Here is a 24,203-nt window from a genome sequence, read left to right on the forward strand (position 1 = left end):
GCATCAAACAGCGTGAGATGCTAGATGTTTCAAGATTAGGCAGGCTCTATTGGGCACCGTAAACGTGAAGATTCTCTGCCCTCGACAACGGGTTTTTCTTCCAAGAATCATAGCTGTCCACAGCACCCACCTAAGAATTTGATCCCGTTACGTGTAATGTCGACACCGAAAGTCTGAATCCCTTTGAGCTGGGCTTGTTCTCAGAAGTCGACTCTAATTTCGAAGTCGTCCAGTCCAGGAATATAATATTTTGATACGATGTCGCTCTTGGGCCTATGTGATTTCTCTCTCTCTCTTACCTAGAGACTCTCTGGCCCAAGTATAGTTAAATTAAATTTTTTCGGAAGGGAAGACTATACAAGTTGAACTTTGAAGCCTAGGCCATGGCATAATCGATTTAAAAGAGGTGATGCTGTATCTCTTAAATCGTTATATAAACGAGTGTAGTTCTGTCAAACACTGTTTTTTTCTCGCAGGAACTCGAATAAATGGATCGAATTTGCTGTTCTGTTTACAAAATCACAAATAGATTTGTTTTCATTATGGTGCACGATAAAGTCAAGCATGATATGCACTGCGAATAAATGAATGGAAAAAAGAAATTTTCTTAACGTTCAAAATAGGAAAGTGACGTAATGAAAATGGGGTGGCTTGAAAATAAGGGGGAATGATTGAGATTTTAGTATGGATTGTTTTTAAAGTTATTTTTTATTTGAAAATCTATTATAATAATATTTTTTTTATTATTTTTTATATTAAAACATCAAAATTATACAAAAATAAAATAATTTTTTTCAAAAAACACAAAAATAAACACCCTCTAAAAAGTCTATTATGTGTTCAAAGATTAAATTGACATTCAACTTATATCATCATTAAAAAAAATAAAAGCTATTTACTTTATAAATTTCAACTCACCTTATCCTCCTAAGACAAAATTGAAAATGACTTTACAATTAAGGAAATCACCCCGAGCGAGCAACAAAGAAATCCACTACCGCAAATCAAATTGAGCTTTGATATATATATATATAGCCATTGTTTTTATTTTCGTATTTTTTTTTATGGGATTTAACAATTCTACGCTTATGATTGTGGTTTAACGAATCTGTACAAAATATAAGAGTTTTTGAAGTCCAATTTTGTTTCACCAATATATTGAAAAAAGAAAAGAAAAACATCAATAATTGGCCACCACGTCTGTTGTAGATTCAACGTTCTGTATAATCGTATAGACAAAAGGTCAATCATATCTTTCTAATAAAAACAATTTTGTAGTGCGCTAACCCATGAGAATGAACAGCTTGATAGTGAAATGCCATGATTTATAAGCACTCAACACGCTTTGAATTCCAAACCCCTGTAAATAACTTCTTCGAAATAGTGTTCTGTTGTTGAGAAGTTATTGCATGTATTTGACGTTATGATGATTATTTTTAAAAATATATTTTTTAGTGAATTAACTTTTTTTAACAAAATTATTTTAGATATTAATATATTAAAAATAATAATAATAATTAATTTAAAATAACGTTTTTATCCCAAAAACAAACGAGTTAATCATCACTAAAAGGAAATCAAGATTGTTGGGTCACTGGTCCAGTAGATCTTCCTAGAGTCAGAGTTAAACAAACTAAGGCATTCAGCCCAATAATTTAGCCCTATTCTTTCTTTCTCTTTATCATTTCCAAATTTTTTCTTCTTCTTTTTGCTCAAAATTCCAAACCCAATTTGGAACAAATAATAGAAAAACCATCTATCAAGAAAGTGAGTTTGTAAAACAACACAACGAATATTGATTGATTGATTGCTAATAGAGGCTGTCAACAAATAATTCACCAATTTGATCATCAATTACCAATCCACGAATTGCGTAAATCAGTCAAAAAGCCATGAAAATGACTTCCCTCTACAATATTGTATGCTACAAAAGTGAATAGTGGGGGCGATTTTTCAACAGCCTCGCGATATTCTCCCGACAAAAGCTAGTCCATACATCAGCCTACGTGCACTGTGGCAGAAATTTGCTAGCATCAAGCCAATATCCAGTCTCCACTAGAAAATATTGTTTTTTTTTTTTCATGAGTAGGCTGCAGGTGCAGGGCCCACGTGATGGACACAGCCACTAGTTAAGCACTAAACATCATGTAGACGCATGCCAATGTGCTCCCTGTCCATTTACATCTATGGATTAGTCTCCTACAGTTATCTTTTTAGCTGAGCCGCTAGTAGCTACCAGGAAGGTTTTTTTCAACTACTAGTACGAAGCTTCGCTTCTTTAATGTGTGCCATTAACAACAATTTTGTTAAAAGTTTGTACAAAACTCTCTTTTTTTTTCCTGGGATCAACCTTTGGCGCGAATTGAGCGGCAGAGGTCTATATATTCCTAATAATTTGTGTAGTTTGTCAAAACGATGCCATTACAACACCATTCTCAATGCAGAAAGTGGAACGGGAAAAGCTGATGTGCCGAAGGCAATTGGGCGTTTAAAATAGGCGGTTCTTTTGAGGTCCCTTGAGCTGCCTCATTTTCCAATAAAGCGTGTCTCATTTCAGCTTGGCTGATATAGAAAAATGGCAGCAACATGCTCTCTGAAGGCATGGAGAGAACATGGGACACTACCGAAGAGGAACAACCCCATAATATGTATATACACGAACCTCTATGCTTGTTCCTTTCACAAAATTCCTCATCAAACTCTGATTCTCTGAATCTGTACAGAGGCCTAGTTGAATCCCTACCATCTTCTTACGAATAGGTTCCATCCACTTGGAATGGATTCATCTGAAGCCTTAAAAGAACTCAAGTGTAATATTTGTGAGAATTGATAAAAACAAGTTTAAAATCACCAAGGGAAAAGCTGGTACTAACCAGCTAGTTATCTGGGCTAAACCAAAAACTAACTAGCCGAAGAAACTAACCTTACTAGTAATTAATTTACAACGAGTAAACTATGACCTAATCTATTTAATTATCAAGATTAATTGAATGGTCTTCATAATATAAAAAATAATTAGATAATCTCTCGACTAACTAACGTAAGTCTAGTCTTTTCTTTTCTTTTCTTTTCTTTGTGAAAAAAATATTCTTTCCTGAATAAAATTTCTCATCTCACCAATTTCTTCTCTATTTCTTCTATTTAAAATGAAACTAATGAAAGGACTAGATCACAGGCAAATTTAAAAACATAGAGACAAAATATATAGTTTTTAAAACTATGATAAGAAATGAATTAATTTCATTAAGCAAAAGGAGCTAAGTCATAATCAACTCATAATAGGTATTACTAAATCTTTTGCTAGTGCTGTTATTAGATCAATCGCTAAAATCTAGAATAGAGAGAAAAAAAAGCCGTTTCAACAATTTCAGCCACCAAAACATTAGAATTTTATTTTAAATGGTTCAATATAACAAGGAGAGTTTGAATTAGATGTTTTGTTACCTTGAAAATGTTTTTAAATACAGATCTGAACTAGAAAGAAATTAAATTCAAGGTTGATTCTTGGTTTTGAACTAGGTTTTTACACTTTTAGAAGTTAAGGATGGGTTGAATAAAGTTATGAGGGTGTTTTCTAGGTGTTTGGAGTTAAAAAATAGATTGAAATTTAGTTTTTAGAAGACAAAAATCAAACACCTTAATTTTTTAGCCACCACAATGCCCGGAATCTGGGTAAATCAAACGACGCGTCATCTTTTTTTTTAAATTGAATTGAGATGATATTGAAGCGGATGATATGTCATCCATCCTATTATCTTAAAAAAAAAAAAAACCCAGATTACTATGCTTGATATAACAACCTACACTCTTTTAAAAAATAAATTATGTTGTTACTTCTCATCCAATTGTATTTAAATCCATAAAACTAATCATTTTAATTCAAACTAGTATTTGCATAATTTTATTGAAAACTCAACTCAAATAATAAGTTAAATTACAAGATTAAAAAAAAAAACCAGTTTTAACCGCTACGGATCGCGTGACAAATTAACAAGCTACTTTGATCATGTGAACATGACCACCTGGGGCACCTGCTTAGGTATATAAACCGGACATATCTTACTGGATAGGTGGCCAAAACCCATACGATGTAGAGAGTCTAGACAAAGGTTGTTTCAGATGGAGTGAGTGGGTTTTATCATCCTTTTTGTCATTATTTGATTGTTTTCTTTGATTTCTAACCAGAACATTCCACGTGCATGGTCATGGCTAACCAAACTGTCTTCATAGTAATTATATTTTTAAAAAAAAAGGCTAACAACTCCCACTATGGTTAGCTTTTGACAAACTTTCCCTTCCTTTAACCGGTTTTTCAACGCTACATACCAAAACCAACCATATGTGGCGAAAGAGACATTTGGCTGTATTTACCATAATACCTAAATCCTCCAATAATTACAAAATTCCCTCTAACGTTAGTTATAGATTTGCACCTAAACTACGAATTTCTAAACCACTAACCCACCACCAACGTTACCCAACTCCTCACGCCACACGTACCTAGGCAAGGTTAGCAAACTACCGTTTGTTTATAGCATAGTTTTTGAACGGGTCTGACGAATGATCTGAAATCCGGTGAATTTGGGGATAAAATCAGAACGAGTTGAAAAAAAAATAAATGAAGGAAAAACTTAGGGGTTGACCTGGTGATCTAGTGAAAAATCATGTTGTAACTCGTTGATTTTTGTTTTTTTACTCAAACAACATCGTTTTGACTTTTTAAAAAAAATAACTCGAGCGACCTAATCAAAACCCAAAACCCGAGTCTTGAACTGAGCGGATCTACAAACTATGGTTTACAGTAAAAATGTCATTATTAAAATTTTCTTTGTTTTTTTTTACTCTAACAGTGGAAATTTGTAATTTTCGTTTTTTTAGAAAACATATTTTTCTTATATTTTCTTTTTTCTTTATACTTTATCTTTTAATCATTTTAAACTTGATCGATTTGTAATTATTTTCTTTTTTTTATTTTTCCTTTTCTTGTAATGTTTTTTTGGTTTCTCCTTTTTACTCTTTATATTTTTTTTGGATTATTTTTATATTTTACACTTGAAATATTTATTACTCTATATTTTTTCTATTTATAGAATTCTTTTTGTTTTTATTTTTATTCTTTTGTAATTTTTTGTAATTTTTTTTCCTTTACACCTTTTGTTTTTCAAAAAATTCTTATATAAAGACTAAGAAAATAATGTTTTAATATAGAAACTGCAATATATTTTTTTATTTTTCTACTACTTTAAAAATGACCTTGATATTTACATGTTTTTTTTATTAATATATATGGTCTTTAATCTTTATTATATTTTCTTACATGTAAATATTAATTTTTTGATTTATAATTATATTTTTTACTCACTTTAAAAAACATGTTAATAACATCTCCACATTAATTTATTTTTTTTAAAAAAATAATTATTCAACCCACAACTAAGTGAGTTAAATAAATGTATTAATATTTTTTTTATATTTATTGACACATGTAATTCTTGATTTATTTAATTAAATATATACATAGGTATTTTGATTTATAATTTGAATTTTTATTCAAAAAAATTTATATTTATTTTTTTAAAAAAAATATTATTCAAATCAAATAATTAGTAATATCCATGTATTCATGCATAACAAGGTTTATGTTTGTAGTCATGATAACTAATGACTCCCATATGCAAATTATGAACATTTTGACTTCACATTGCTGCCTCTTCGGCTCTTATTACTGGAAGGATTTTAATTATTTTTTGAGTCCCTCATGAATTGAAATTGTACCAGGTGTTTTTAAGTTGTTTCCATCTAATTCATTAAATTATTATTTTTTATAATTATAATTATTAATATTTAAAATAAAAAAATATAACTTTAATAAAAAAAATATTTTTAAAACATACCAAACACACATATACCATCGTGTGCTAACTAAGCAATCGCGAGTCCCGATTCCCGAGTCTCGTGTGAATGTGTCGGCTGAGCTATGTCCTTGTACGAATATGTAAATAAGTTTCTCAGGTGGAAGTTCGAGACTTCAAGCAAGCCAAACTGCTTTCAGCCACTCATAGCTAGGTTGACCCATAAGCATTACGAGGTCAAACCCACTTATAACGAGTACTGAGTACTCCTGAGTTGCTCTACCAAAGTAGAGTTCTAAGAGGGCTGTTTGGGAAGATATGAAAATCATGTTTTTTTTTTGTTTTTTTAATATTTTTAGATATATACTAGTATTAAAAATAATTTTTAAAAAATTAAAAATATTATTATTTTAATATATTTTTAAACAAACACACCGTTATTTCACTGGCTGTTCCATTAGCTGGCTGTGGGGGCAAAAATAAGAAAATAAAAAAGTAAACATAGCAAGCAATCTCACCTGCTCAAGAGACTGGAACCCTGCCACTTCGAATTTTTATCCTTTTCCTTCAAGTCAACTATGGTTTGTTCTTAAACTTACCCTAACAAGTAAAGCTCCCCCTCCCCCCTGTATTTTCGTCTCAAAAGCCAAAACATATTTCAGTGAAACGATAATTCATCACACATTCTCAATAATGTATTTTGTTCTTTATCCAGTCCGATGCGAAAATCTTGATGCTGCATGATCTGACCTTGGACTCGATCGATACAATGCTTTATTGCTTGCATTTTTCTTCGATCAATCTCCCAAGTCAATCTGGTAACTCTTCTCGAAAAGAAAAAGAAAAACAATGGGCGGTGGTTGTGATCCATTTGAACTGGAGTAATTTCTGCAAGTAGTAGAAAACTTTTAACTCCTTTTCAGCCCATCCGAACAAGCTTGAAAATAATCTATCACTTGTTTCACAATATTGGGATTAATTCCTCGTAACTGAGAAGCAAGACTTTGTATTGAAAAAAATAAAATCAAATTCACGAACAGAGCATTTTTTCACTATTTTTACTGTCAAAATAAAATATACTTTCCTTTCATGAAGCCGTGAAGATTAGATATTTTTCTCTTTACAATGCCATAAATGAAGGAATCAAGCTCCCAATCAATTGGAACTTGAGCCCAGAAAACTCAAATGTATAGCCATTAGCATAGCACCCCCATTGGTCTTGGACCACATTCAAAACTTCATAGTTCAACCTTCTATATTTTATGAAAGAAAACCCGTTTCCTCTACCAGTTCAACATAACACCACAACACTGCCCTCTTCAACCCCACTCCCCCCCCAAAAAAAGAGAGAAAATGAGATTCTTTTTGAGGAGCTTCTGCTTCTCTTAAACGCCGCTACCGCCCATTTCTTTTTTTTCCCCTTCCACACGGACACTCATACTCTTCTAACAAGAAAACTTGATTTCAGATCTTCTTTTTAAACGGCATTCATTTCTTGGCGGTTGGGTTTAGAAATATGGTGGCAGAAGCTTGGATTTTGAAGATGGGAAACCAGGTAAGTAGCAATCTTAAGCACGCACTTCTTCTAGAATCTTACAAGAAAAAGAACAGCCACAGCCACAGCCACAACCATAACCACCCAAGAAATAAACAGGATTCGAAAGAAAAACAAATCATTGGTATCTTGTCTTTTGAGGTTGCTAATGCTTTGTCTAAAACTGTACACCTTTATAAATCCCTCACTGATTCTGAGATCTCGAAGCTTAAAAATGAGATCTTGAAATGCGAGGGAGTCAAGAACTTGGTGTCCAATGATGAAAGTTACCTTATTCAGCTTGCTTTAGCTGAGAAACTTGATGACTTGAACAGGGTAGCTAATGTTGTTTCTAGGCTGGGAAAGAAGTGTGTCGAGCCTGCTTTGCAGGGTTTTGAGCATGTTTATGCGGATATTATTAGTGGGGTTATTGATGTGAAGGAATTGGGGTTTTTGGTTAAGGATATGGAGGGTATGGTTAAGAAGATGGAGAGGTATGTGAATGCGACTTCTAATTTGTATAACGAACTGGAGGTTTTGAATGAATTGGAGCAGGCTACCAAGAAATTTCAGCAGAATCAACACGAGGAGAGTCGAAGGGCGTTTGAGCAGAAACTTATTTGGCAGAAGCAGGATGTGAGGCATCTTAAGGAGATTTCTCTTTGGAACCAGACATGTGATAAGGTTGTTGAATTGCTGGCTAGGACTGTGTGCACTATTTACGCGAGGATCTCTACTGTTTTTGAGGAATCTAAGTTGCAAAAGAAGGGCCCTGGGGCTGCTGAAGGGGCCTGTTCCTCCCCTCCTATGAAGGAAGAATGCGGGGAGGTTTCAGATCATATTGGTGATTTACTTAGTTCGCAAAGGATTTCAGGACCGCTGAGACGGGCTGTTACCAAGAGAAGTAGCGATGGGTGTCAATCGGGACCCATTGAGAGAGCCATGATGGAGAAGAGGGAGACACATTTTAAGCCTCAGATTGCTTCACGGAAAGGTGAAGTTGATCTATTATTTCGAACTGAAGATATTGTTTTTCCATGTGGGACTAGTCCTGGAAGGCTTTTTTTGGATTGCCTCAGTTTAAGTAGTTCAGCTTCAAAGTTTGATGATGATGAAAGCTGCGTTGTTGTGGACGAGGACCAGAGGAGCCAAATTTCCCGTTGTTATAGTGTTGGCAATGGTAGTTTGAAGAGAGAGAACCCAAGCCCTTCAAGCTGTTCCAATCAGGGTGTCTCTTTTAGTGGAGATCAAAGAAATGCCAGGTGTGGTGCGATGAATAATGCACGGTTTGGCGCCAAAAGTAGGTTGATGGTGTATGCTCCCCCTTCCACTATTGGAGGATCTGCCTTGGCCTTGCATTATGCAAATGTCATAATTGTTATAGAGAAGCTGCTACGCTATCCCCATTTAGTGGGTGAGGAAGCGAGGGATGACTTGTATCAGATGTTACCGTCAAGTTTAAGAATGTCTCTGAGGACTAACCTCAAGTCCTACGTGAAGAATCTTGCTATATATGATGCTCCACTTGCCCATGACTGGAAAGATACTCTTGATGGGATACTGAGGTGGCTTGCTCCTCTTGCTCATAACATGATCAGGTGGCAAAGTGAGCGTAATTTTGAGCAGCACCAAATTGTGAAGCGGACAAATGTTCTTCTGCTTCAGACATTGTATTTTGCTGACAGGGGAAAGACGGAGACAGCTATTTGTGAACTTCTTGTTGGGTTGAATTATATATGCCGTTATGAACATCAGCAGAATGCGTTGTTAGATTGTGCAAGTAGTTTTGATTTTGAAGACTGCATGCAATGGCAATTGCAGTGCCGAGCTTCTTTTGTTGATTAATTATCTTAATTAATCTGATTACCTGAAGGAGGTTGTAAATTGTAGTTGTTGACTCCTTATACTTGAATGAAGACACAAATGACAGTTCAAATAGGATGAACATTCAAGCTTTTCACGCGATGACTTACATTATTGAAGTCCTTGATTGATTAATGTCTTTCACCGCCAGGTATGGGAAGTTTTGAGTTTTGAAGTACACATTCAATTATTTATGAGAAAATCTCTCTGTTCTGCAGAGTTCGTATATATCTGGGTGTACAATTTGTATTTCTTTACTTATCAAAGTTTCTGTGAAATTTGCAAGTAGAGGTTTAATTCATGGAATCAGGTCATTGGAGATATAATCGCTGATGTCAAGTTTCTATTTCTTAATTTTCTGATTAATGTTTGCATCTCCTGATTGATGGATGATATTTATGATTAGTGCTTCAAATCAGTCATCCCAAGTAATGCTTCTTAAGAGCATGCAACGGGTTGCTGTACAAGTGATACTTATGTATGTGAAAGTGTCTGATAACGTGTTGCTTTCTCTTGAAAGCATGCTATAGATGGTGTCAGATGGACTGTAGATCAGCTTGCAATATGCATCTGCGGTCAAGGAGTTTCAGTGTTGAACTGGGCAAGTAAATATCTATTGATTAAAATTTCTAGTCAAAACTGGCTAGCCCCTAAGAGTAAGCAACAAATTAGAACTCATCTAGCGACACATAAAATGACATTTTCTTGCCTAACGATGACTTCTTTATGTTTAACTAACATCACACTTCTCTGTATTTTCTAGCATAATGCACCTATGAATTACACACAATTTGTGTTGCATGAAGATAGCAAGACAGTAGAATGGATGTGAGATGAGGTCACTGGCATGGAAAACAGTTGATGTGATGCAACAAAATGCACGAGTTTGTGCCTTTTCTTTCTTTAGTATTCTTGCAACTAGAAGCATCAAGTGTAGAAGAGGCCTTCATGTGCAAGAGCATAATATATCGATACGTGAATGAACATTTTGATCTAAATTAACAGTTTTTATTCTGGTGCCGCTAAGATTCGATCATTACATTCATATCCAAATTGAAGTCAAGTGATTATCTATGTCTATAGATGCAGAACATAAGCCAAGATTTAGTGATTCGGTTACTCCCCTCGAAGCCTACAAGTAATGTACCGAGTTTGTCTTTTGAAATGATGGCTATGATTGACGAAACATTGTTCCCAGTTGTCAACACCTCACTTTTTTTTTTGTAGTTCATGATCTGGGTATTTCACTTATTTGTGATTCTTGTTCAATCTTCTGATATGAAGCATTATTATGCACTGTAACTTGTGAGTACTTTCGGTTTAGGGCCAACCTGTATTAATTTGCAGCGGTCCAACAAAACCACTGGTTTTGGTCGTTTATTGCCTCTTAGGCAGATCAGTAAGTTTAGACAGAACAACATTTTCTGAAGTTGGCATGGATCTGATATGCCAGGGATCCGTATTTTGTATTAGTTTATCATCAGACACGCTGTGGACTTTGACAATTTACCAGATTGAACTTGTCAGATTATTTCCCCCCACTTTTCATATATTGAGAGAGACAATCAGCGGTAAAAAACGATGATGATGGATCATTTCTTGCGTTCTAAAGATCCTGGAAAACGGAAATTTTTTACTGCAAAGGAACCAGATATATCCAAGGCTGAAAGCTGATGGTATCGTGTGGCTTTAAACTGGTTACAGATGGTACAAGAGGTCATTGATGTGATAATAAAAGACCCACCTTGTGTAGCCCCCCCCCCCCTATTTTATGAACATATAGATGCCTTGGTAGAGCCTGGTATCTGCAGAGGGAGGAAAGAATACCTGTAGCTTTCTACTAGTATTTCAAAGTCTAGGGTATTCTGGATGGAGAGCCTGTTTTCTCTTTTATGTTTCAAAAATATTTTTATTATTTTTTTATTTTAAATTAATATTATTTTAATATTTTCATGTCATTTTGATATTAAAAATAAATTTTAAAAAATAAAAAATATATTATTTTAATATCAATATAATTTGAGTCTTCCCGTACTTAAATCTGACGTGTTGCGCTGCTCTCAGATCTTGGTATTTACTCGGGCCATGGTTGGCCCCAACGATGGTTATTGCTGCCATGCTGTTGTTGATAAAAGCCTTTGGGTGAAATTGCTTACTGAAATTAAGCATCAAACCTCAAATTACCCCCTCAACTATAGGTTAAGAATATATTAGAGATGCTTGGTTAAGATTGTCATCGATACTCACCTGAATATTTTTTAAAAAATGATATAAAACTTTTTTAATGTTAAGATTGATAAGATATTTTAAGGTTTTCTCAAGTTGGATGATAAAGATAATTTTTTTTGTAATATCAGCAAGTAAGAATTTGGTAATTGGTCTTATTAGTAGTGCTGATTATTGACTTGTCAGGCGCGTTTTGGGGCCATGCGTGGTTATCAAGAACAAATCCGTGAAGATGGTAAGGCCCATAATGAACAATATTTGACAGGTTAGGCCGGGCTGTTACATTTGGCATCAAAGCTAGCCTCATTGGTTGTCCGGTTGTGTCGACGTGGTCGTTGAGTTCCTTAAGAGGAGTGGATTGTAATATCCTACATCGGCGAGTGAGAATTTGGTAGCTGACCTTATTAGTAGTGTTGGTTGCTGACTTGTCAGATGTATTTTGGGACCATGCGTGGTCACCAAGAACAAATCCGTGAGGGCGATAAGGTCCAAAACAGATAATATCTGGCAGATTAAGCTATACTGTTATATTTTTTACTAGTTTACCCGTTAATTAAAGCTAAATTATTTTATTTTAAAGACACCTCTCGCATCAATCTAATATAATTTTTTGTGTGTATTGACTCCAAGTTTTGAATCCAAAAAATCAAGAAATGATGTATACTTTATTACTTTCAAGAAAGTCTCTTAAAAATATTTTATCAAGCTTATAGCCACGCATAGCAAGGAATAAAAAATAATTCAAGTTAGTTGGTTATCTAGTATAGGCATATCATTTTTTAAAAAAAGAATAATGATAGAACTTAAAAGAGTCATATTTAATTTTTAAATGATAAAAGTTAGAGAATGCTTGAGAGTATAGTAGAGATTATTTTTTAAAGTATTTTTTTTGAAAATATATTAAAATAATATTTTTATTTATTTTATAATTTTTTTTTAACATCAATACATCAAAACAATAAAAAAACTAAAAACAATTAATTTTAAACAAAAAAAACACTCAAATTTTAGAAAAATAACGTTTTGGTCTGCTTGCGTGTACACTGTGAGAACAATATTTTTTTTTTTAAAAAAAAAATTGAAAACAAAGGCAAAAACAATACCGAACAGGATTGTGTTGGAGTAAAATTGGGCTCGCCTTAGACAATAATGGGCCATCTTGGAAGGCTCAATAAACTTTAAACAAGTCCATCATTCTCACGCTGGACTTTCATGGCCCATTAATTAATTTCTTCAGTTAAAAAAAAGGCAACAAAATTCGAAAACAGATCCCCGTTGGTGCCATTACCATTTCATTTCTAAAAGAAGTTCATCAGCTACCAAACATCCGCAATGCATGGAGAAGCAGAGACCATCGCTGTGATAATCGATTCAGCAGCAGAAGCAGCCAATGAGTTACAGAAGGTTTACGATTCACATACTCCTTTCAATTTTACCATTCGTTAGTCTTGGTTAACTGTTTCCACTTCTGGAGGGTTTTAATATTTTCGAATTTTTAATTAAAATTATAACATAGCATTCGATTTTGATTCTATTGAATGCATATCCTTTATTGATTTTTCTTATGTATTTTGGATATGGTGGCTTCGAGAACAGCTCTCTTTGATAATGGGATTGAAGGAGGTGGTCTTAGGGCATCCTCTTCCTATTCCCACGAAACCGACGACCATGACCATAGCAATAACAAGGCCGTTCATACTTTGCAAGACAAACTTCTTTTCCTAAAGAGAGTAGTATGTCTGTCTGTCAGAACCTGCATTTTCGGCATTTAAGCTTAGTTTTACATTCTATATTGTCATGATTAATTTGGGATGACATGCACAATTCTCTTTGCTTCCTGACTTGTTTTTTTTAATGTTGTTGCTGCTGCTGATGTGTAGTTGAGTAGTATTCTGAACTGAGGTGACATTGTGCAGCAGTCTTTTTCTTAGAGTATTACAGCACCTGCATCTTTGGATGTTTTTAAATGATGGGTGCTTATAAGGTTCTTTCTGGTGATATGCATGTTAAACAAGCTTGCATGTATTTGACATAGCTCAGGGAGTCAGGGGCTTCTGATCTGTATTTATCGTTGTCCGTTGTGTTGAGGTGGTTTTCCTGTTCAGTGTTTTGGAAAGCTCACGTTTACTAGTTTTTTAAATCTCTTGAAATTTGTGATTGTTGGATGTGCAAACTATTGTATAGCACCCAGTGAAGTTTCGCAATGCTTATGTATACAAATTGGAATACTGGATCAAATTCTCCTGCGCGTGTGATGGAGCAGGGAATGGAAGGGTAGTGCCATTTTTGCTTAAAATAACTGTAGAAAGAAGGTTCAAGATTTTACTACACATTACATGCTATTTTTCTTATAGTTGCCCATAATGCATGTTCTTAATTGATTTCATACACACACTTAAACACAGACAAGTTTGTTGATGTTGGCTCCACTTTTATTATGAATTATGCCTGTCTAATTGTATGTACGTGCAGATATCCCTCCTATTTGTACATCCTCTCCATTTCTGATCTAATAAAATCCCTTTTTCTAAGGACAAAAGGTTTCGTATATCATGCACTCTCTTGTGTGCATTCTCACAGGCATCCTTGTGATACTAGAAGTTATATTGCTGCAGCCTTTTGGAATTTTTTCTTGATAGACAGAATTTTGATCAGGGAACGGAAATGAAAGTTTAGCTAAGATTGCTGTTTTACTGTGCTAATTAAATAGGTTTTTTTGGCTGATGATGCATTTAGATGTTTAATGTCCAGTGGAAATGAAAAAAAGAAAGAAAAAGAAAATGAAGGAAAATCATGGCCTGACATTTTCTAGTTAATAAATTTGAATTTTCCTTTGAAGCGACTTGTGATACGTATTTATCTTGTTTGCAGTTAACAGGTGATAAACATGAGGAAGTGGAGAGTCAAAACCGTTTGCTTGATTGAATGGTACGTGGTTTGTATTTTTGAAAACAATTTTGACTTGTTTATTCTGAATGAAATTTGTTGTAAATCAGGGCAATAACATGGACACATCAAGGGGTATAATGTCAGGAACCACGGATCAATTCTAGATGGTATACAAGCCAGACCTACTTTACAGTCATATTTGTTCGACTTCCTTGGCTGCCTGGAAATGGCTGAGCATAATAAAGTTATTGCTATGCAGGTATTTGAAAAGAAATCTAGTAGGAGAACACGTGCACTTGTGGGGTTTTTCGACCTCTTCTTTTTATTTCTGTATTATCTCATTAGGTAAATGAATTAATGTTAGAATTCTTGCAAAATAACTGTCCCATATCTGAATGGTGCCATCTTTTTTTTTTAAATCAGATTTACCGCTTTTAAACTGTTCAAACAAATGATTGGAATGAGGGGCAGTGAGTTTAAGTTGTCTTCCTGCCAAATTTAGTACATTTACAAATCTTGGTCAGCTTCCATTGAGCTAAAAGTTTTCTACATTTCAACATAGGTTTAGCTTAGGAAAACAAAATTGAAGAGGAGGAAGATGAATTCTGAACTAGGGATGCATGAGCTGAACAAATATCTTCCGTTATTGCTGAACAACTTTTTGTTGGCAGGGTCCTTAGATACTTGAAGCGAAGTTGAATCAGAATTGTGAGAACCTCACCTTTGAAGTCCTTGATTAACAATGGGAGTTGGGCACGCAAAAAATGTTTGGAATGGCACTGCAAGTGTGATGATCCTGGTCATTTCTTAAGTAGCAAAGAACTCATGGTTTACCGTACCTGCTATGAGATGGCCTGTGATTGAATGTGCACTACATGCTTACCATTTTGTGGTGATTTTAGTAAGTAAATATCGAGTGGAAGCAATTGGTAGAACTTACGGAAAATATCAAGGCATGTTAGCATGCAGTGTTTCATTAATCTAGTTCAAGGATACTCCCGACGATGGAGTGGGGATTTCCCAGTACACGATATCAAATAACAAAATCATGATTTTTTTTTGGCCAGGATAAAAGACATAGTTAAGCTGTTGCCTGCCTGTTGACCTTAGATTTATACTCATGGCACATCTTTCCATTGAAACTACTATACCCGGCGAAATCCACTAAATTATAGATTCATGTAGACTTTTAGTTCCAAGTTTCTTTAGCCTCAATCGTACAGCGTGCATGGTCATCATCCGCTCTAAATGTTGTTCAATTAGCCTGTAATAGGGCATGGGATATTTGACTCAAAATGGAGACACCAAGTTTGGTAGCAGAGAGATTCTGTCGGCAGGAGTGCTTTAAGATGAGTCACTTGAACTGATTTATTTGTAGGGACTGTGATGCTATGAGAAAGTTTAAATTGATCCCCGAAATATCTTCAATTATACCTTGAACGTGACAGGTATGTTTCCCTGGCAAAATTTTGTGAATTTACAGAGTATATTGCCTTGGTAAATTATTTCCATGCGTGCAGATTTTGGAAGTCCTGGAGCCAAATTAAAGCAAATAAAATTATCTTGATTCCAAGCTTCAAACTCGAGAATTCAAGTGAGGGAATAGATCCTCTTGACCACCGTGCTAATCCTTGAGCTCTACATATAACGATCAACAGACAACATATTCAGTAGTGTTCTTTAGGCATTGCTGTAAGACGCATGATCATCAGAACAAAATTAATGGAAGGCGAAGGCTTTGTATTGATGTTCTTACAAACTGCTGATGAATCTATACTTCCCCGAGTTTTTGGGTTTTCAGCTCTGGTTTAGGCCGAAATGTTGAATCAGTGGAGTCGACTTGATAGGTCATGCTGACCTAGCAACATGTTCTGTAGTATGTGGAATTCAACTGCGTTCATGCCGACCAGTTTAACGACAACGCTAATCAATTCACTCAGGGCCGGAGGAGGCAGGGGAAATAATTTAAAATTTCAGGGTCAAAACTAGTAAATTTTAAGTTTTGGCCTGCCAAAAGATTTTTTCTAGTCTTTTACCTCCTTAAAAAATTCATTTTTCTACGATTTCAAGAAGTTGGTCTAACAGTTATAAAGATAAGTTTTTTTAACTTGTTGAATTCAACTTTAAAGTAAACATCTAGTGGAATTTATTAAATATTTTTAGACGCATCTGTGCGTCCTTGGAACCATCGCAGAAATTATCTATTTTATATTGACGTGTAAAATGAACTAAAATAAATTATTTAATGTCCAAATAATAATAATAATAATTTTTTTTTTTGTTTACTCTACCACTTCTCATGATTCCTCTTTCAATAGAACTCCACAATATGTGATATCACAGCAGGTCATATTTCAACAAATTCAGCAGCAGAATTCTTAGATGCAAAAGTTGGATGCTGTTTGGATGGTATTTCTAATAATTTGTTTTTGTTTGAAATTATTTATTTTATATTTTAAAATTATTTTAATATATTTCAAAACCAACAACAAAGATAATTAATTAGAAGAATATGGCTTTACAATTTCTTCGAAATTTGGTAGAACACTCTTCCAGCCTAGCAGCTTGATACGACATAATTAAATAATGCCAATACAACCATTACTTCTGTCTCATTGCCTTCAACAAAAATTTCACGGCATTTGCATAAACTCTACACATGCATTTACACGACCAAGCAGCTTGATGCTTGAGGTTTTGCTCCCAAAATATTATATCGGATGTGTTTGTGGTGGTGAAGGACGGTTTTCAGGCAAGGAGATTATGCTAAAACAATGGTACGTTAAAAAATTAATGATTGAGGATATGCAAAGACAAGTTATAGAGTTGACTAGTCATTGGCGGATCAAGATGATCAAATGAATTGTGAGATGGATGATTGTGGTTTCACATTTAGATTTGAAAACTCACATTACAGGCACAATCAGAGAATACAATTTCATGTTCAAGATGAACAATTTAAACTTGAAAATGAATTTTTTTTTAACTCGGAAAGAATGATTCATCGTCTTTTTAGAAAAATAAATATTTTTTTTAGTTATATTTATTTTTTTATTTAGTTTAGAAATTTATTTTTTCATATTCAGTATTATTATATTTTTCTAGCTTCTCCATTTAAAGAGAATAGTTTTTCTATTTTCTATTTAGTATTACTAGAGTTTTTTAGGTTTTTTCTATATAAAAGACTGCAATATATTTTTGACAAGTGAAACTTTAATGAAAATAAATAAAATATTAATTTTGAGTATTTCTTCATAATTATGATGTTATTAATTTTTAAAGGTTTTAATTTATAACAAACATAGTTATACTTTAATTTCTAATTAATTACATCACGAGTAGCGCCATCTCCAATATCCTTGACTTAGTAGCAAACTTATTGACAACGTACCTTATGAAAACGTTATAGAGTTGCAGTAATTATTGTAAGATGACACCCATATAAATAATTAAAATAATAAGCTTTTAAGTGTTTTGATAGAATATTAATGTTGAAATTCTATGGGTCAATTTAGAGAAGTGATTTTATTTTTAATAATTACACAAATGATGGAGGTGTATATATACATATAAAAGTCTATTTAGGGAAGCTAGTCATCTTTTTACCCATAACAATATGTTTTATTCCATCAAAACTTACTTAAGGAATTCAAATTTTAAATTTCATGAACCCTAGATTCAATTGAGGGGTTTTATTTTAAATTTCTCCTGCCTATTGTGATAATTTACGTGGATGATTATTGGGAAGTATTAATTATTATTTGTATTTCCATAATTAATCGATGATGAAATACAGATTTCAAGATATAATTAAATCTATTGATACTCGTGATTGGTATGTGTTGGCTGCCATATAATTAATTATTTTTCAGTGAGTTGGCTTTGACTGTAAGATTCAAGCAAAATTAATATTATCCTAAAGGGCTTAGGTACTAATTAAGATATACCATGCCATAATTATATGTATCTTATAGGCATGATTAATCACACGTGAACTTTTAACTTGAACAGCCAAAACAGGTCGCACGCTGGTTTTGCATCATTGATCACGTGACCACTTTTTATTTGAATTACTGAATCAAGTTTTGGGCACAATGGAAAGCGTGATCATATCCTACCATGTCTAAAAATTAGAGAGATAATGTAAATTTAAAGTTAAATTAAATGATTATTAAATAAATTAATTTACATAAAAATTAAATCTAGGAATATAATTAGATTTTTAATAGATCAATTTGATTTAATCATTGACCAAATTAAAAGTTTAATAATTTTCAGAAATTAATTTGGATCCAATTAAAGGATTTAATTAGATACAAGGATTTAATTATACTTTAAATGGATCAAATTAATTTTATTAGAGGCTTAATTGATAAAAAAATAATTTTAAGAATTTAATTTAAGCTTAATTGAGAAAATTGAAATTTAAGGAGATCAAATTGAATTTTTACCAAGTTATTTGATTCAAATCAGGGGTAAAATTGCAAGAAAATCAAAAGTTTTTAATCAATTAAGGGCTGAATTGAAGAAATTTGGCATCCCTTTCAAAAAGATCATTAACTATGAATTTCTTTAATTTAATCTTTAATTGCCTTTAAACTTTGATTTTCTTACAATTTGACTCCTAATTTAAATTAATTGATTTTGTGAAAATTAAGTTGGATCTTCTAAAATTTCAATCTTCACAATTAAGCTCGAATTGGGCCTAAAAACTTAATTTTTCATCAATTAAGTCTAATAAAATTAATTTAACCAATTAAAAGCATAATCAAGTCCTTGCACCCAATTAAATCTTGTAATTGAATCCAAATTAATTCTTAAACATAATTAAACTTTAATTTAGCTCATGATTAAATCAAATTTGTTTATTAAAAATATAATTATGTCTCCGGTGTTAATTTTAATACAAATTAGTTCAATAATCATTTAATTTAACCTTAAATCTGCATTGTTTTTCTAGTTTTTGGTACAACAAGGTATAATTGTGCTTTAAATTTCAGCATGATTTTTTTATATATATCTGATTTTTTTTTTGGCTAGCTTTTGCCGTATATTATCCGTCTTCTTGTCATTATAACTTTTGTTTTTATGATTTTCTTACAAGTAAAAAAAAATAAATTTTCAAAAAATAATAAAGAAATAAATTATAACAGATGAATTGTTCAAGGCACGTTCGATGAACAAGTGAGATGGAATAGCTGTTGCTTGGTTAGTACATCTTCTATTTAAAGATAAAGAAAGATGTGTACTTTTTGTTCGTCCCTCGACATATTGTATTTTGAAACATCGTCGCAATATTGCTAGTCGTTAAAGTAATAGAAGTGGCAGAACAAGATAACTAGAATACTAGATAACAGGCACCTCACTACCCAATCAGTACCCTCGCTAACTAATCCTGTTTAGAATTTTATTTTAAATGGTTTTATTTTAAATATTTTTTATTTAAAATAGTATTTTTTAAAAATTATTTTTGATTTCAATGTATTAAAATAATTTTAAAATATTAAAAATATATTAATTTGAAGGAAATAAAAAATTATAAATTATAAATTCCTTTTAAAATACAAAAATCAAGAGGAAATATTCAAAGAAAAGACCCTCATCACCAGCGAAGTACAAAGTGACGTGAAAAGACATTGCAGCATTAATTTTGTTACGGGCACAAGTAAATAGAGCATTGATCAGAAAAGGGGAAAGGGAAGAAAAAAAGAAGAAGAAAATAAATTAATTAAATAGACCAAGCTTGGCCAATTCAGATGATGTACGTAAACATCAATGTCATTTTCTTTTGTTTTATGGGTAGGGTGCAATTAAACATCAACATCTTAAAATTTGTTTCCTTTATATTCTTGGCTGGGAAAAGATTAGAAATTCGATCGGTCACTCAGACTTTCGGAAGAGACTAGTTCACATGCCTTCGGAACTATATAACTACGTACGTTCATCGATATTTTTCAATATTAGTGAAATTTCACAGCTCTTTTTCATGCTATGAAGGCAGTCGAGAGATGAGAGAGTATAGATGCTGTCAATTTTTAGAAGATAATAATTACAACCGTAAAGCGGGTATGATCAGGAAGGCAGAAAGTTCTCCGTCTTTGCAACATCTTAATTGCGTGGATATTAATATCAAAACCAGTAATTAGTAAGGGAAAACACTCGGGATTGCAAGTAATTAATTAAGTTGACGGGACGTTGTTTATATATGTAACTAGGAGAAAGACTCGTGGCCGACCCATAAACTTAGAGAGATTATTAGACCCAAAGATTATGAAGAAAGTGCCGAGTAAAAGACATGGAAAGGTTGTGAGCAACTAATAGCAGTAATACCAGGTCCATCCATCCATCCATTCATTCATGAAAAAAAACGAGCTAATACAAACCAACGATATTGAAATGTTGGGGGGGCGAGAAAACGACGTGCTTCCCACCTGCCCACGCGCACTAGACCCCACGAAACCCTAATTTCAATGACCTCCAAAAGAAGAGCTTATATTGCTCATTTTACTAGTACTAGCTGGTAGTATTAAAGTACATAGTCAAGGAAAAAAAAGAAAAAGAAAAAAAGGAACCTTTGGCTACCAGGCCGAATCACAAGACAACCGCAAAGCCAGAAAAAACAAAGAGCCAACTTTCAAAGTAAGAAATTATACAACAACCATTGTTGTCTTCAGACTTCGTTTCTTAATTTATACCGTGATGAATTTCCAGCCTCTAATTAGTGAGCTTTTGTGTTATTTCTTTCTCTTAATTTGTGTGCGTGCGTTAGCTTATTGATTGATTCTATGACGGGTTTTGCATCAGTTCTTTTTTCTTTCTATTAAGATCACTTCCTGGTTATGCGCGCCTCGCTTTACTTGATTCCATGAGAAATTGCATCTAATTCTCTCTTTACATAACCTCTCCCTAGCCACACCTCCTATTCTAATCATTCTTCCATCTCTCTCAGATGAAGACTGATCAGGATAGTAATTAATTAACCAGCTAGCCTGTACAAGAAACCTATTGATTGCGGTAGCAAACCTTGTTTAAGTTTCTTGCTAAGCCTTGCTTTGACTTTCTGATCTCGAACCTTGGAATAAAACCAACTGTATTCAATTACGTCTTGTCTTCTCTTCTCCTAATTCGATCCTTTCTGTTACCTCAATTAGCAATCCTGGCTAATCCTTGGTGGACGGGGCAGGTTGCCCTGCCAGGCCTTGACCCTTCATCCAATTCACCTTTAAACAAGATTAATCGCGAACTCTCCATCAATGAAACCAGCAACAGAAGTGGTGGCAGGGGCGAAGAAGAAGAAGAAGATGATGATGATGAGAGAGATACCGGCGATGAGCCTAAGGAGGGTGCTGTGGAGGTTGGTAACCGAAGACCTAGAGGCCGGCCTCCTGGATCAAAAAACAAGCCCAAACCGCCAATTTTTGTGACTCGGGACAGCCCCAATGCCCTCCGAAGTCATGTCATGGAAATTGCTGGTGGTGCTGATGTAGCTGAGAGTGTGGCACAGTTTGCTCGGAGACGGCAGCGTGGTGTTTGTGTGCTTAGCGGCAGCGGCTCCGTGGCCAACGTAACCCTAAGACAACCGGCAGCACCCGGTGCTGTAGTGGCACTTCATGGTAGGTTTGAGATTTTGTCCCTAACTGGGGCTTTTTTGCCGGGACCAGCTCCACCTGGCTCTACTGGACTGACTGTATACCTAGCCGGTGGGCAAGGGCAGGTTGTAGGAGGAAGTGTGGTTGGATCACTGGTTGCAGCAGGACCGGTCATGGTCATTGCTGCAACATTTGCTAATGCCACTTATGAGAGATTACCATTAGAGGATGACGAGGAAGCTGGAAGTGGTGGTCAGGGACAAATCCAAAGTGGAGCTAACAATTCCCCACCAGCGATCGGAAGCAGCGGACAACTACAAGCTGGATTGCCTGACCCCTCAGCGATGCCTATCTATAATCTGCCGCCAAATCTAATCCCAAATGGAGCTCATCAATTAGGGCATGATGCCTATGCTTGGGCTCATGCCAGGCCGCCTTACTAATAGTGGAGGTAGACGGGAGATTTTCATGATGATCAGTGTGATACTGCGTTGTACTAAAAGGTAGGCATTTAAATTGGAAGGAGAAGACAAAATACTAGAATAGAGTTGTGAAGAGAAGAGATCATCATGCTTGTCAATGTATATTAAACTTGGCTTTCCTTTCCTTTCTGTTATGCAATAAAAGGATGATTTCTGGCTTTTTAATTGTTTCCCATCTTCAAGTTTTTTATAGTTTTTTTCTACATCCGTTGTCCCCCATTTAAATTTATCTTGGGTTGGATATTGTTTCCTTATTTTATTCCAGTTTATAATATATATTTAGATCGATGCTCTTCTGAATTATAGTACATATACTTGATATGATGGATTAGACCTTGGAGATATGTAGAAAACTTGACATGGTTGGTAGACAGGCATATCTCATAAAGTTCTGGGATTTTGCTGCATAATCCTCCTCACCTTTTGCTCAGGCTCTTGCAGTGCTCTCACTTTACTCGAAAGAGGAAACGGTGGATTTCAAGATCTGATTATATAATTTCATTTAGATTTATGGTTCGAATACCATTGAATTATCTCTTGAAATAGGTTTAGTGAAGTGACTCACTTAATAAGAATTGCATGGTGCCATTTTTAAAGGGTTTTTTCGCAAAATAAATTGTTAAACAGAAGGATATCTTCATTGGCTATATATTGTGCAGAGAGAAATTGGTACAAATGAAAGGTTCATGATTAATATATGGAAAATAGAATTTCATTTTCCACATTAAACAAAGGATTACAACTATAACAAACAAAACGTAGAGAACAGAAATGATTTTGTTTTTGCAAAAAAAAAAAAAAAAGAGAAAAAAAAAAGATTCTATGATGATATCCAGGCTCCATGTAACAGTATTTTACATACTTTTACTTTTTGTTAGTTTAGTAAAGCAGGTGGCTCCATTTCATTTCTTTATTCTTGCCTTATATAATCAATAAAAATGTATAGTAAGAATTAGTTTATTGCTCTAACACACAAGCCAAGGCAGTTTAGATAGAGAAACTGGTATGCTTTGAGAGACTGGAACATGAAGTTGCTGGATATTGGGGGGGGGGGGATCTTTAGAAAAAGGAAATGGTTTCTGAAACTTTTTGCAAGTTGGAGGAAAATCTTATTCCTGGTCAAGCTAAAATCCAAGATATGGAAATCAAAAACATGGCATAGAGATGTTGAATTGGAGCACTTTCAGATTAGAAAAAATAAATAAATTACTATGAATGAATGAATTATTAAAGTTCAGATGACTTCATTTCTCTGTCAATTTCCCCTAATAAATGCTCTTAATACAATGAATACAACTCCCATGAGGGCATGCTATAGCCCCACATGTTCGCCCAAGCCAAAGCAGCCTCCTCCATTTGCAGCATGGCGCTTCTCTCTCCTAGTCCCTCCGACCCACGTGTAATGGTGATACTCTCTCTCCGTGAGCAAGATCTGTCTGGAAATTTTCCTTGAATGGCAAATCAAGATCTGTCTAGAACCAAGAAGAATAGTTTTTAAAGACTAGGCCACTCTTTGTCCGATATTTAATATTTCGCTGTCTTTGGGATTAAAGTTTTTTCTTTTTCCCATGTTAACATTTAAACGAAAATTGATAAATGGTATCTGTGATAATTAATCGGATGCTTCCTGATTTATTTTCGTAGCAACATCTCTGTAATCTAGACTTTGGCTTAACATATTAACTCAAAAAACAGCACTACTTCCGAAAACCTATTAATTATGGCGATGAATTTTTCAGAAGCTCAATTAACTTGACGTCAGGGTTCT

The 24,203-nt window shown here is 34.1% G+C and overlaps 2 protein-coding genes and 1 long non-coding RNA gene across 3 annotated transcripts; all 3 read left to right on the forward strand.

The window, feature by feature from the left end:
• Positions 1-6,971: 6,971 nt before the first annotated feature.
• On the forward strand, positions 6,972-9,623 carry LOC133704281 (protein PSK SIMULATOR 1-like). Its single transcript, XM_062129069.1, has one exon. The coding sequence runs from the start codon at positions 7,369-7,371 to the stop codon at positions 9,229-9,231; it is 1,863 nt and encodes a 620-aa protein (XP_061985053.1). The 5' UTR covers positions 6,972-7,368; the 3' UTR covers positions 9,232-9,623.
• Positions 9,624-12,754: 3,131 nt separating this feature from the next.
• LOC133704925 (uncharacterized) lies at positions 12,755-16,164 on the forward strand. The gene is made up of 5 exons (XR_009844157.1): positions 12,755-12,879; positions 14,347-14,403; positions 14,472-14,623; positions 15,036-15,812; positions 15,885-16,164. It is a non-coding gene; the product is annotated as an uncharacterized LOC133704925 (long non-coding RNA).
• Positions 16,165-20,659: 4,495 nt separating this feature from the next.
• LOC133705220 (AT-hook motif nuclear-localized protein 20-like) lies at positions 20,660-22,600 on the forward strand. Its single transcript, XM_062130351.1, has 3 exons — positions 20,660-20,667; positions 20,909-21,003; positions 21,516-22,600. Exons 1-3 carry the CDS (start codon positions 20,660-20,662, stop codon positions 22,394-22,396), a joined length of 984 nt encoding a protein of 327 aa, XP_061986335.1. The 3' UTR covers positions 22,397-22,600.
• The last annotated feature ends 1,603 nt before the right edge of the window (positions 22,601-24,203 follow it).

This window comes from Populus nigra, chromosome 10 (assembly GCF_951802175.1).
Source record: "Populus nigra chromosome 10, ddPopNigr1.1, whole genome shotgun sequence".
Taxonomy (NCBI): domain Eukaryota; kingdom Viridiplantae; phylum Streptophyta; class Magnoliopsida; order Malpighiales; family Salicaceae; genus Populus; species Populus nigra.